Source organism: Parasteatoda tepidariorum, chromosome 5, assembly GCF_982258835.1.
Source record: "Parasteatoda tepidariorum strain Cologne lab strain chromosome 5, Ptep-v5.0, whole genome shotgun sequence".
In the NCBI taxonomy this organism is placed as follows: Eukaryota; Metazoa; Arthropoda; class Arachnida; order Araneae; family Theridiidae; genus Parasteatoda; species Parasteatoda tepidariorum.
This window is the reverse complement of record NC_141759.1, coordinates 17,449,204-17,464,291: the sequence shown is the minus strand read 5'-3', so window position 1 is coordinate 17,464,291 and position 15,088 is coordinate 17,449,204. Positions and strand designations below refer to the sequence as shown.

The 15,088-nt window shown below is 31.2% G+C and overlaps 1 protein-coding gene across 1 annotated transcript; it reads right to left on the bottom strand.

Annotated features, from left to right (window-relative positions):
- Positions 1–8,225: 8,225 nt before the first annotated feature.
- Positions 8,226–10,625, bottom strand: LOC147808614 (uncharacterized). The gene is made up of 2 exons (XM_087163470.1): positions 10,213–10,625; positions 8,226–9,076 (listed from the first exon to the last, which is right to left on the bottom strand). Exons 1-2 carry the CDS (start codon positions 10,352–10,354, stop codon positions 8,286–8,288), a joined length of 933 nt encoding a protein of 310 aa, XP_087019596.1. The 5' UTR covers positions 10,355–10,625; the 3' UTR covers positions 8,226–8,285.
- Between the last annotated feature and the right edge of the window lie 4,463 nt (positions 10,626–15,088).

Sequence of the window (15,088 nt, the reverse complement as noted above, 5' to 3'; positions counted from 1 at the left end):
TACCGTATTTTTCTCTTTTCTTCTAAAATTTAAAAAAAACGAATCATTAAGACCGATATTCAGTGACCAAATGCTCTATTCATACGATCATATGAATAAGTAAAGGACCATATTTTTCCCTTTTTCTTCTTATATATAAATTTAGAAAAAATAATCATTAAAGCCGATATTCATTACGCAGCTGCTCGATGTATATGACCACATGAATAAGTTAAGTACCGTATTTTTCTCTTTTCTTCTAAAATTTAAAAAAAACGAATCATTAAGACCGATATTCAGTGACCAAATGCTCTATTCATACGATCATATGAATAAGTAAAGGACCATATTTTTCCCTTTTTCTTCTTATATATAAATTTAGAAAAAATAATCATTAAAGCCGATATTCACTACGCAACTGCTCGATGTATATGACCACATGAATAAGTTAAGTACCGTATTTTTCTCTTTTCTTCAAAAATTTAAAAAAAAAACGAATCATTAAGACCGATATTCAGTGACCAAATGCTCTATTCATACGATCGTATGAATAAGTAAAGGACCATATTTTTCCCTTTTTCTTCTTATATATAAATTTAGAAAAAATAATCATTAAAGCCGATATTCACTACGCAACCAGTCGATGTATATGACCACATGAATAAGTTAAGTACCGTATTTTCTCTTTTCTTCTAAAATTTAAAAAAAACGAATCATTAAGACCGATATTCAGTGACCAAATGCTCTATTCATACGATCATATGAATAAGTAAAGGACCATATTTTTCCCTTTTTCTTCTTATATATAAATTTAGAAAAAATAATCATTAAAGCCGATATTCACTACGCAGCTGCTCGATGTATATGACCACATGAATAAGTTAAGTACCGTATTTTTCTCTTTTCTTCTAAAATTTAAAAAAAAACGAATCATTAAGACCGATATTCAGTGACCAAATGCACTATTCATACGATCATATGAATAAGTCAAGGACCATATTTTTCCCTTTTTCTTCTTATATATAAATTTAGAAAAAATAATCATTAAAGCCGATATTCACTACGCAGCTGCTCGATGTATATGACCACATGAATAAGTTAAGTACCGTATTTTTCTCTTTTCTTCTAAAATTTAAAAAAAACGAATCATTAAGACCGATATTCAGTGACCAAATGCTCTATTCATACGATCATATGAATAAGTAAAGGACCATATTTTTCCCTTTTTCTTCTTATATATAAATTTAGAAAAAATAATCATTAAAGCCGATATTCACTACGCAGCTGCTCGATGTATATGACCACATGAATAAGTTAAGTACCGTATTTTTCTCTTTTCTTCTAAAATTTAAAAAAAACGAATCATTAAGACCGATATTCAGTGACCAAATGCTCTATTCATACGATCATATGAATAAGTAAAGGACCATATTTTTCCCTTTTTCTTCTCATATATAAATTTAGAAAAAATAATCATTAAAGCCGATATTCACTACGCAGCTGCTCGATGTATATGACCACATGAATAAGTTAAGTACCGTATTTTTCTCTTTTCTTCTAAAATTTAAAAAAAACGACTCATTAAGACCGATATTCAATGACCAAATGCTCTATTCATACGATCATATGAATAAGTAAAGGACCATATTTTTCCCTTTTTCTTCTTATATATAAATTTAGAAAAAATAATCATTAAAGCCGATATTCACTACGCAACCAGTCGATGTATATGACCACATGAATAAGTTAAGTACCGTATTTTTCTCTTTTCTTCTAAAATTTAAAAAAAACGAATCATTAAGACCGATATTCAGTGACCAAATGCTCTATTCATACGATCATATGAATAAGTAAAGGACCATATTTTTCCCTTTTTCTTCTTATATATAAATTTAGAAAAAATAATCATTAAAGCCGATATTCATTACGCAGCTGCTCGATGTATATGACCACATGAATAAGTAGAGTACCGTATTTTTCTCTTTTCTTCTAAAATTTAAAAAAAAACGAATCATTATGACCGATATTCAATGACCAAATGCTCTATTCATACGATCATATGAATAAGTAAAGGACCATATTTTTCCCTTTTTCTTCTTATATATAAATTTAGAAAAAATAATCATTAAAGCCGATATTCACTACGCAGCTGCTCGATGTATATGACCACATGAATAAGTTAAGTACCGTATTTTCTCTTTTCTTCTAAAATTTAAAAAAAACGAATCATTAAGACCGATATTCAGTGACCAAATGCTCTATTCATACGATCATATGAATAAGTAAAGGACCATATTTTTCCCTTTTTCTTCTTATATATAAATTTAGAAAAAATAATCATTAAAGCCGATATTCACTACGCAGCTGCTCGATGTATATGACCACATGAATAAGTTAAGTACCGTATTTTTCTCTTTTCTTCTAAAATTTAAAAAAAAACGAATCATTAAGACCGATATTCAGTGACCAAATGCTCTATTCATACGATCATATGAATAAGTCAAGGACCATATTTTTCCCTTTTTCTTCTTATATATAAATTTAGAAAAAATAATCATTAAAGCCGATATTCACTACGCAGCTGCTCGATGTATATGACCACATGAATAAGTTGAGTACCGTATTTTTCTCTTTTCTTCTAAAATTAAAAAAAAACGAATCATTAAGACCGATATTCAGTGACCAAATGCTCTATTCATACGATCATATGAATAAGTAAAGGACCATATTTTTCCCTTTTTCTTCTTATATATAAATTTAGAAAAAATAATCATTAAAGCCGATATTCACTACGCAGCTGCTCGATGTATATGACTACATGAATAAGTTGTGTGCCGTATTTTTCTCTTTTCTTCTAAAATTTAAAAAAATGTTCAATAATACTCATAATAATGCTAAATAAAGATATATATATATACCTTACATATCTTACAATTCAAAATATTTTAGACAGTTCGAAAATTTAATAATAAAATATAAATAAATATAAAATAATATTTTTTATTAAACTATCTTGACATGAATATATTATAGTAATTTTTGAGTTTAATTTTTCGAGTTCTTTTGAGAACTCGAAGTTTTTATGCTTTCTTATGAGTTGAGAGTTGTTTGAGATCTCTCTAGCTGAATCCTTTTCTGAGATTTTTTTGGGTTTCTTCTCTATGGTTAAATACAAATTTTAGCATTCGATCCTGTTAAAGATCAAAAGGGTCAAGCAAGTCAAGGCTCCACAATTTCGTGACCAATGCCGTGATTGTCGCATCATAGTCAATAATATGCACCAGTCGACTTTATTTTACGGACACTCTGGATCAATCTGAAGCTGTTGGGGCTTCAAGCTAAGGTTTGGATCCCAGTACTTTGCAATGACAACTCAGTGCCTTACCCACTGAGTCATTGTGGCTCAAATTAAGCATTAGGAGCTCAAACTTTCAAGCGCTCACCAACCTACAGTATTGGAACCATCTTTTTCAGCCTACCAGTATTTTGAAGGTCAAGAATTAGAATCGGGGATGAAAAGATACGTTTATTTGTCGAAAGTACATTTTTGTGTCTCATTTTGTAATTTTCAAGTATCATCTGCGCACACTAATTAACAGTAAGGTTAGGCTCTCGAACCATTAAGTTCTGGACATAAAAATCCTATTTTCAGATCAAAAATGAAGTTGTTGGTTTTATTTATTGCTTATGGTACTACATATATTTGACACAGGTTTTTCAAACCATATTATTTCTTACCACGATATCTATTTATGAATCCTTATATGGTCAGGCAGTTAATATAATCTAAGATTATAAATAACCTATGTTACAACATGAAATTAAAGAATTATTTTGGTAAATTTTTACACCAAAAATTTCAATTACATTAATCCAGTTTGAATATCATTGGATGAAAGTTATTAAAACCATGATTTTAAAAATATAGTTTGGTATAAATAATTATAAAAAAATGCTATGCGATATGGTTAATTCAAATTATTTCTTCTATTCAGATATATACTTCTTTGATTGCAAAGGAAAAATTTTCTAAAATGTTTAAAAAAAGAATTCTGTCATTTGGCCATCCTTATAATACAGTATAATCTCGATATCTCAAAGTTTAAGGGATGCTAAAAAAAATTTCGAGATAGCGAGTTTTGGAGATAACAAGTTCAGATCTAAAATATGTTCTAAAAAGTGGAGTCACGAAACATAAGAATAATTACTATTAAATATGTATGTAATGATGGATGTCTAAATACAGCAATGATAGTTTCACTTTTAAAAGTAAAAAGAAAACAATTATGTATTAAATAGAAAAGAATTGATTTACAGTAAACTTTCATCGTGAAATTTCCGAAAAAAAACTCATTTTCTATTTTGAAAAAAAATTCTGCATGACAAGGTATTGAGAAGAAGCTCTTCAACATAGAAATTAAAATTAAAATGAGTGGATATGTAATGCCAAAGAGAAAATCATTTATTTAACATTGCACGGTTTTTTGAAATCAAGTGTTATCAATATTACTTCTTCATTTCATTTCTTAATATTAAATATATCAATGTTTTGTGTAATTCAATGCATTTCTGAGAACCATTCTTCAAAGTCAAATTAAAAGCCAATTTTAAAAAATATTGTAGCTCTTTCGTTGCATGAAAATGTAAATTACATTGTTGCTTTTTTTTATTCCTTAGTTACTTGATGGAACTGTAAGCATAAAAAAAATGTTTATTTAGTAATAACTTTTTCAATAAAACTTTGTATTGTGTTGTGTTTAGGAATAGTGCATCATTCTGAAACTTTTTGTGATAGTGTTCCATCCATATTTATTGTATTTTCAATGCAGCTGTAGACTTATTTATTATAAATTTTATCAATAAATTTCCAAAACACTAATATTTCATAATTATATTTTTGTTAAAATTTAATGTGAACAGTAATTTTTATCTTTTTTTTTATTTCAAAAACTTTCTATTTCAAACAATATTGTTGTTTATCAGTATTGTGCAAAATAGAATGACTTTCAATGAAAATTTTCATTATTATATTAAGGGTACTTTAAAGTAATTACTAACAAAACGATATTTTAAATCTTTGTGTAATATTTAGTATACTGCATTATTAAAAGACTTAGAAATAAAAAGATACTAATTTTTGAAATACTGTTAACATTTTTTGATGAAATGCAAAAAGAGTAATTATTTATACATTGATTATCTTAGCGGTTCCCCTTTCTTTTTGGCTATGGAAACGTAAATAATCGACGGAACCCAAAAATGGTTATTGCGGAAACTTATGCATTTATTAAAGAATTTATTTATTTTGATTTGCAAAGCGAGGTATGAAATACTGATGGAATTTTGTATAAATGCTTTTCTTTTCATTATTTATTCAATATATTGAAGTATCATATTTTCCTTTTAAAAAATATCTTTTTTTTTTCAGTGACATTTTACTTAATGTAATTTCATAAGGACAACCAAAAGACTTAATAAATTATGAATTATATGTTTTATTGAAATATAATCCGAAGTTTTAAAATTCATCACTGGTTGTAAAAAAGTACTAACTCTTGAAACACCAACAGGGTCCTTAAAACCAATTATTAACATATTTTCTGTTTAAAAAAATCATCTGTCTTTATGATCATTTTACATTTGGTTTAGGAAACTCCTTTGTTTGGACCATTTTATATGAAATATTAGTTTGATTAACATTCCTTGATTGTACATAAATTAAATTAAATTTGGTTGTGTAAATAAAGTGTATATAATTGTCTTGCATTTGTAAATATATTTCAAAGACTGTGATCATAAATTTCTTAGAAGTTTTATTGAATTGTAAATAATTAAGTGTTGACTATATAGTAGACTTGTTCTTCAAGGTGATATTCTGAAATAATTATTTTGATTCATCTTCTTATGAGTAGAAAGATAAGTTTTGTCAAAAGTGTTCATTTATTTGTTTTGTTTTAATGCTGTAACTATATTACTTTTTGAACTAATAGTTGCAATAAAACAATTGAAATTAGTTTTTCTTGTGGTTTATATACTGTATCTCAAAAGGTCAGATACCTTAAAAGATACAAATTTGATCAGTCATTTAAAAATACATGTGTTAAATAACAAATGAAATCAAAGGACACCTCCACTGCCAAACTTGGCCCACACTTTCAAGGTCACTCCAGTCTTGGTGGATGTGGATGGAAGATCAAATTTGGTATTTGACAAAAAATTTTAAAATATTGGAGACCCCTTTTCATTTTAAGTATTTGATATTTACTTCTTCTGTTGATTTTTTTATAAATTAGGCTACAGTAAAAGTTTGATAGAATGAGTTAACATTTTACGAGAAATTTGCTATTACGATCCATTTCCAAGTTATTGTCAAAATGACAATATTCAAGAAACAAAACTTGTATGTTTATAACTCAATGTCAAAAATTATTAGTCTCCTGCTATTATGGCAAAAACAATCAAAGTTATCTTTTTCCCTAACAAAAGAAAAATTCCTTCTCTATTTTAGAAATGAACTTCGAAAAGAATATTTTATTTATTGATTTATTTTTTTTTTGACCACATGCTACTTCCCTTCTTGAAGATATTGCATTGTATAAATTGGTACAATGCAGTAACTTCAACATGCAATATCTTCCCTTCTTAAAGGTATTGCATTGTATAAATTGGTTGGATGCAATATCTTAAGATTTATAAGATACAATACCTTCAACATAAAATATCCCACCTTCTTGAAGTTATTGCATTTGCAAAGAAAAATGCAAAGGTATTGCATTTCCTCTTCTTTGCAAAAACTAAGATTTCTGTCTTAGACGTTTCTGACGTTCAAAGAGATAAGAGGCTTCATGATACGCAACGTGAGCTTAGCTGTTTCCGTTTGAATGTTTATGTTTGCATCATAAGTAAACTGCTATCACTAATTCGGAATGAGACATTTTTTTCACTATGTCCACTTGAACCATGGTGGCTCAGGAAATAGGGCACTCGCCTCCCCAATGAGGTGAAAAGGGTTCAAATACCAGATACGAATTCCACACCCGACTCGCATCCCCCACAGTGCCAACGTAAATTATCCTCAGTGGTAGGCGGATCACGTGTTAGAGTCCCCTTACCATCAAGATAATTGAGGGTAGTTTTAATCTCCATGTGACGCAAATTCGGGTTAATTCCATCAAAGAGTCCTCCTCCGAAGATTCCCCATGTAGTAAATGGTGCATGTTAAATCTGTCGGGGCCATAAATTCCCTTAACAAATCAATGTCTCTGCATTGTAGAATGATCGTTCTCTTGAACAGACAAAATTACGATCTGTAGATGTATGAATGCGGACATATAGTAAACGGGTTAAGGTTGGGACACACCTGTCATGCAGCGTTCCGATCCGACTCATACCCGATTTTCTTTAAAAAGTGTGACCGGTGCGGGATCGGAAAGGAATGAGCACATGTTTCATGTTCACAACCTGCTTCTTTCCGATTTTACGTTAGTTCAACTCGAGATCGCAAACAACCGTGGAACTGTGCAATAATGTTGAAGCATTTTAGCAATCGTGATTTAGCTATTGTGGCTATTTGTTTGGACGAAGAAGATCGAAATAATGAAAAGAGTAGTAGGAAACGTGAATATTGGGTACATGATGCATGGAAAAGAAGACACGAAGAAGGGGAGTTTACCACACTTTTACCTCATCTGTTGGACGACGAGACGAAATTTTTTCATTACTTCAGAATGCCTATGCACACCTTCAATCAATTGGAACTTAAACTCAAAGAACATTTAACCAAGCAAAACACGTATTTTAGAAAAGCGATTACTCCTAGACACCGCTTGGCAGTATTTGTAAGGTAAGATACCATTTCATTTACACTGTGGTCTCTTGTCAAAAAACATCAGACATAATTTATTAGATAATGCATTGTAGTTGTGAAACAAGACTTTGTTCATAAGTCTTCATTAAGCATTTTAACTACCTACATATATATTGTGAAACAAATAAAAAAAGACAATAAATAACTATTATAAATGTAGGCCTATATACATATATAATATGTATGATTATAAAACATAATTTTCCTAACCATGATGCAAATTGCTACGTCAAATAAATTGTCAAAATTATTTTTCTCAAATAGTTTAAGCAAAGTTCAGAATATATTAGTTAAACCTTGTTTTATGACAATTATATTTCCAGATAAATTTGAAATCTTTAGTTCGATTTTAAAAAGGCATAACATGTACAAGAAAATTACCAAAAGAAATGTATTATCATTTAATTACAATTTCACAGTCCAAATATGAAATATGTTGTTAAAGCTGTAAAAAATCTACGTTAGTGCAGTAAGTTTCTTCAGTGTCAGCGGGATGTGTTGGTGTATGTTGAATACTTCTGGAGAAATGTGCGGGTCTATTTGAATGTGCATACAATCCCTCTTCTTCCGACATTGTAATAGACGTTTCAGAGGAAACATTGTTTGTATGAATCATTTCAGTTTGTTGGTTTTCAAGAAGCTGCTGTAATTCGTACTCTTGGACAATATTGAAGATCTTCCCTTTAGCTGAATGAAAACGAACTGGATGCAGTGATTTCAGACTTGTAGCGATTCCAGCCAAAAAAGCATCAACAGGGTGCTGTCCATCATTTTTACGTGACTCTTTTTTCTTCTCAGCCAATAAGTATGCCATTAGCTGAGATGATGGAGACTCTTGAGGTTTCACTTCAAGCTTCCTTTTGCGTTTTACAGATAGAGGTCTATGGTCGATGGAAACTCGACTGGCTGGAGTTGTAGGTGTTAGCAACGACACGGATTCTGCAGTCTCTTGAGATTCATTCTCATTTATAATATTTAGTGTCTCCTTGGTGGAGTTCTGCTGATGAGAATCATTGAGTTGAGTTTCATCAGTATCGTCCTCTTCATCAGGAACATTACTTAGACCTTTACGTTCGGCGAGATGAGGAATCAAAAATTCAAGGATAGACTCAAATTTGTATCTATTGATTGATGTTGCCGACTGTCCAGATTTGGTTTTTCTTTTCTGTCTAGCTCTTCGCAGACTGTCTCGTATTCCGTTCCACTTCTTTTTACATTCCTCTTCTTGCCCTAAAAATGATAGAAAGTTATTAATATAAGTTGTTTGTTACAGGTTTCTTGCTACAGGAGATTCTTTCAAAACCATATCATTCAGTTACAGAATGGGAAGAAGTACAGTTGGTTCCATTATTCATCACACAAGCAGAGTGGTAATTCAAGTACTTATGAACGAAGTAATGCCAGCTCCGAATGAGGACAGGTGGAATGAAATAGCGATAGAATTTTGGAAAAAGTGGCAGTTTCCCAATTGTATTGGTGCAATGGATGGGAAACATGTGACAATACAAGCTCCAAAATCGTCAGGAAGTCTCTATTGGAACTACAAGAAAACATACTCCATTGTTCTTTTAGCTCTAGTTGATGCTCGTTACAATTTCATATTTCTAGACGTGGGAAGCTACGGAAGAAACTCTGATGGTGGTGTTTTGTCTAATTCTAATTTTGGTAAAAAGCTATCTCGAAACCAACTTAACATCCCTGACAAAAAGTGTCTCCCAGGAACAGACACTAAACTTCCTATGGTTATAGTTGCAGATGAAGCTTTTCCCCTTACTGAAAACATTATGAGACCATTTCCTGGAAAGAACTTGTCTAACGAGCAGAGAATTTTCAACTACAGATTGAGTAGAGCAAGAAGAATATCGGAAAACGTTTTTGGCATTTTGGTGCAAAAATTTTGAATGTTCATGAGACCTCTCCAGGGAAGTCCTGACAACATAACGAGTCTTGTACTCGCAGCATGCATCTTGCACAACTTCATTCGAAATGACGAAAACTACCAAGTGCCTGAACTAACTCATGGTGCTGACATAACTCCAGTGGAGAAATCTCGCCTCCAGCACTTTCCACGTCGCAGAGGAGGGGAAAATCGTGAAGCATTTAATGTAAGAGAGCAGTTTAAACAATTCTTCAACTCTGAAGAGGGTAGTGTGGAGTGGCAAGAACGTCGGGCCCTCATAAGTTTATAAGTTTATTGTTTTCCAAGCTATGCATTTTTTCAAATTTGTATAATCTAGTATAATTATTAATAATATAATAATAATAAATGATATAATAAATAATAATATAATAATAATAATGATAATAAATAATAATATAATAATAATAAATAATAATATAATAATAATAATAATAAATGTTCTTACCTTCTACATTCAATTCCTTCGCAACTTTTTTCCAGATAATGTCCTTGTAGTCAGAGTTTCTATACTGTTCTTGAGTTTGATCATACAAAACTGGAAAATTTCTTACACTTTCGATCAGTTCCTCCGGTTTTATAGCCGCCATTTTTCGCCAAGCGATGTCAGAAAACCATAGAACACAGAAAACTATACAAAAACAGCTAACGACAAGCGTCCCGCATCAAGTAAACGAATGGTCTGCACTGTCTGAGCGTGATCGGACAACGAATCGGAGACGGGTGGGAGTAGAACAGGTCACGTGACGGACAGGTGTGGCTTGCTGCATTCAAGGCCGTTGACTATTCTCCTCTCATACAGTCGTCCGGCCGTATGACCGTAGTCGGATCGGAACGCTGCATGACAGGTGTGTCCCAGCCTTTATGAGGTATGTGTGACTGTTCTTGGCCATAGTTAGCGCCACGGAAAAACAAGAAACGCACCCTCTGTTGTAAAATTGTTAGGTTTTACCAAGCAGACTTGCTGGTATCGGCAAATAGCATTCGAATCAACAACAGATAAATAAAATGATAAAAATATGGTTCGTTGAAAATGAAATGTTGAATTTTTTTTTTTTTTTTTTTGAGATATCACTTTTGTTTCCCTAGCTTTGATTGTTATTCTTGTAGCGAAAATGCATTAAAACAAAGTAAAACTTGATATTTATTAAAATTTAGCTTACAATTTTCAAACTCTAAATAATTTCACGGAACTTTTGGAAGATTTCTGCAAAACCCAGTTTTAATCCCTGCTTTACGAGGTAAGAAAATAAAGTTTGAATCACACGATCGACTAAAACAAGACACTAACGAATGTCTCATAAACTAGTGACACAGTAATGTTGGAACCATTAACAAGACAGTAATGTTGGAACCTCTAACGGTAGAGCACTAGAACAGCCATCGACATGGGCTTCTTATATATCTTGTTGATTTTGCGAAATTTAAAGAATATAACGCTCCCTTTGACTGAGGATTACAATCGGCGTAAATTGTTCGTTAATCATAATAAACCTTTCAGTAGATAGTAGACTGTCTTGTTAAGTATTGAAGGTATTTAATTGAACTACTTTTCTCAATTTATTCTCGAACTCTAGTTGATGCGTCATTACTATCATTGAAATACGTGAATTATTAGAAAAGCATTCTGACTACCAATAATTTTTTTAGAAAAAAGTAATTGAGATTAAAATTATTTCTCAGCCACTGACTTTGACAACACAAGACAAGAATCGATATATATATCCTTCCCCGCAGACTAATTAAATAGCCAGTGGAGGGAGGAAGTAAAAGTAAATAAAGCCAAGCATCAATGGTTATTCACATGACATACCCTAAGATTTCCATGAGTTAAATGTAAAGAGATTTAACCATTTCGCTCGTTGCTTGGTCTTCGTTGCCCGGAGCGTTAAACGTCCCTTCCCTGTTAGATTATTTCTCATATTTTTAAAAGTTTCAAGTCATAAATTTATGTTTTCAAAAGTATTTTAACCCATACTTTATTAATTTTGCTAGTCTGATTTCCTCTCGTTGCTTGGTCATCGAAGCCGAATGCCCTTTTCATATTACTTCTCGTGTTTTTAAAAGTTTAATGCCATCATTTTATGTTTTAAAAGCTTAACGACCTACACATTATACATTTTTTTTTTAAGTTAAGGAAAATTAAACTAAGTATATTTCTAGTGCAATTTTTCATAAAAATATGAACAAACAGCATAAGACAATTATTTAACTGCTCGCCATTAAAGGCATCGGATCGAAAGTAGGCGTTACTTTATGTCCAACAAAAATTTTATTTCAAAAACTTTCTGTTTCAAACAATATTGTTGTTTATCAATATTCATAAATAAAGAGAAAAATAGAATGACTTTCAATTAAAATTTTAGTTATTATATTAAGGGTACTTTAAAATAGTTACTGACAAAACGATATTTTCTACCCTTTGTGTAATATTTAGATTACTGCTCTATTGAAAGACTTAGTAATAAAAAAGATATTTATTTTCGAAATAATTTGAAATAGTGTTGACATTTTTTGATTAAATGCAAAAAGAGTAATTATTTATACATTGTTTTCCTTAACAGTTCTCTGCTCTTTTCTACTTTGAAGCCCTACATAATTCACTTTTTTTCCCCGGCAAAACCCAAACTATAGAGATATTGGTTACTGTGAATGTTATAACCTATAAAAGACGATACTTAAAATATTTAATTTAGAAGAATGAAGATATTTTATCGTTTTATCATTAATAACCTTAAATTAGGTTTCGTTTCTGGTACATATAAATGAGTCAGAAATGATTAAAATTAGTCGCATTTTCCTTCGTGGTTTATATACAGGGTGTCTGAAAAGGTCAGATACCTTCAGAGATTCAAATTAGATTAGAAATTTAAAAATAAATGTGTTAAATATCAAAGGACACCTCCACTGCAAAACTAGGGTGAACCTTGAAAGTGTGGGCCACCACACTTTCAATTAATTGGTATTTTTGTCACACTTTGAATTAAATTGTAAAACTTGAAAAGTATGTAAAATTACACCCACTGTTTAAAATAGTCACTACAAGACTATTTTAAAACACTTGGCCACGAAAACACGAGTTGACTCGTGACCGGTCAGCAATGTGTTAGGAAAAACAATTTTAGTAAAATGCATTTTTCATACCTGCCATGCCAACTCTTCCGGATTTCCCGAAAGATTTTATTTTCATATTTAAAGTGGTAGCAATACTCAGGTTATTCCAGTTAACTTTTTGAATTATAATAATAATTATAAATGAGCTTGACCACCACTACATATAAATAATTACAATAAATATATAAAAGCATAATAATATTTGCGGTGAATTTCAACGGGATCAAAATATAAATGTATCTTTGAGCCAGATTGATTTTGTTTATACTTTTGCAACCACGCTGAAAATCCATTCTCGGAAAGAGTGAAAGTTGGCAGGTATGATTTTTTTGGCAGTTAAAGTGAGTACCTTCCCGAATAAGGTTATTTTATTTATTTCTGGTTTGAATGCAAAAAAGTAAGTCTAAGCTCAGTAAGTAAAAGTAAATCATGATCTAAGTTATCTTCTTCCCATGAAAAAAAAAATTCCTTCTTTATTTTCAGAAATGCACTTCAAAAAGAGTAATTTTTTTTTTTTGATAACATGCTACTTCCCTTCTTGAAGATATTGCATTGTATAAATTGGTACAATGCAGTAACTTCAACATGCAATATCTTACCTTCTTGCAAAAGGAAATGTAAAGGTATTGCATCTCCTTTTCTTTCAAAAACTAACTGTTCTGTCTTAGACGTTTCTGACGTTCAAAGAGGTAAAAGGCTTCATGATACGCAACGTGAGCTTAGCTGTTTCCGTTTGGATGTTTATGTTTGCATCATAAGTAAACTGCTATCACTAATTCGCAACGAGACATTTTTTTCACTATGTCCACTTGAACCATGGTGGCTCAGGAAATAGGGCGCACTCACCTCCCCTTTGAGGTGACAAGGGTTCAAATACTTGATACGAATTCCACACCCGACTCGCATCCACCTCAGTGTCAACGTCAGTGTATCGTCAGTGGTAGGCGGGTCATGGGTTAGAGTCCTATAATCATCAAGATAATTGTGGGTAGTTTTAATCTCCATGTGAAGCAAATTCGGGGAATTTCCATCAAAAAGTCCTCCACAAAGGTAAATTTTTTTCAATTCACGATCGCAATGCTTGAATACGCCATCCGGGAAGAAGACCGGCTCCATGTCTTGACCCTTCCTCTACTCAGCTGTAGGAATGTACTATGAAATTTTCCCTTTCTTAATATTTTTTGTATTTAACTGTCAAAAATATATATTTTTTTTTTACATTTTCACGATGCTTTCTTATAGAACTATGATGATTGTAGTTCCATACTAACGATCGAAATGTGTTGCAGGTGGCGTAGAGTAGAACTCACTACCTAGGGCAACACTTCGCATGCTTTCCCCCTTAGCGTGTGGACAGCCCTAGGAGAAGGAAGTACATTAGTTTCTGCCTTATTTTTCAAATAGATTGAAATATTTTAAGTTAGGAAACTATATGGAACTGAAAACTGCATTAAACATAGTTCTAAAAGAAAGCGACATGGAAATTTAAAAAAAATATTTTTAACAATTAAATACGAAAAATATTAACAGGGTTCCCAAGGTACTTGAAAGTCCTTGAGTTTTGATTAAAAAAATCAAAGCTCTGAAGAGTCCTTGAATTCTGCCATAGGGCACTTGAAAAGTACTTGATTTTTTTCGGAATTAAGATATCACTAATCTTTCTTATTAAAAAGCAGTAATAAAATAATAAATAAGTTGAAGCAAAAATTCTGATGTATGCAATTTTCAATGCTTGAAGTGAAAAGAGGTTAATGAAGATGCAAAATGTTTCTCTCCAGATTTTTCACTCCCGTCTATTGTTCATCTCATTGATGTTTAGAAAGCTGAAATTTTTAGCAAATTTTTGTTTTAGTAGTCATAGTTTTCGAATTATATAGAGTGTTTCATCGATTTAGAAATATGTTCAATGCGTTTACTTCATTACTACCACAGGTTAATATTGTTATCCTATTTTTTCTTTAAAGGATCATTAATTATTTTTTCTTTTTTATCATTCATGAACAGGTTTTTACATTAAGTTTTTACTGCTAATAAATAAAAGTTAGTTCTCCAAATTTCTTGGATTAGGTATATACATCATGATTCACATAAAACTGATTCTTGATTTAAGGATCGGAATTTACATAAAATGTTCTACGAACTACGACTCAAATGAAAGCAATTATGAAATCACATATCTAATATTGCTTTAAAGTGATTTGCAAATTACT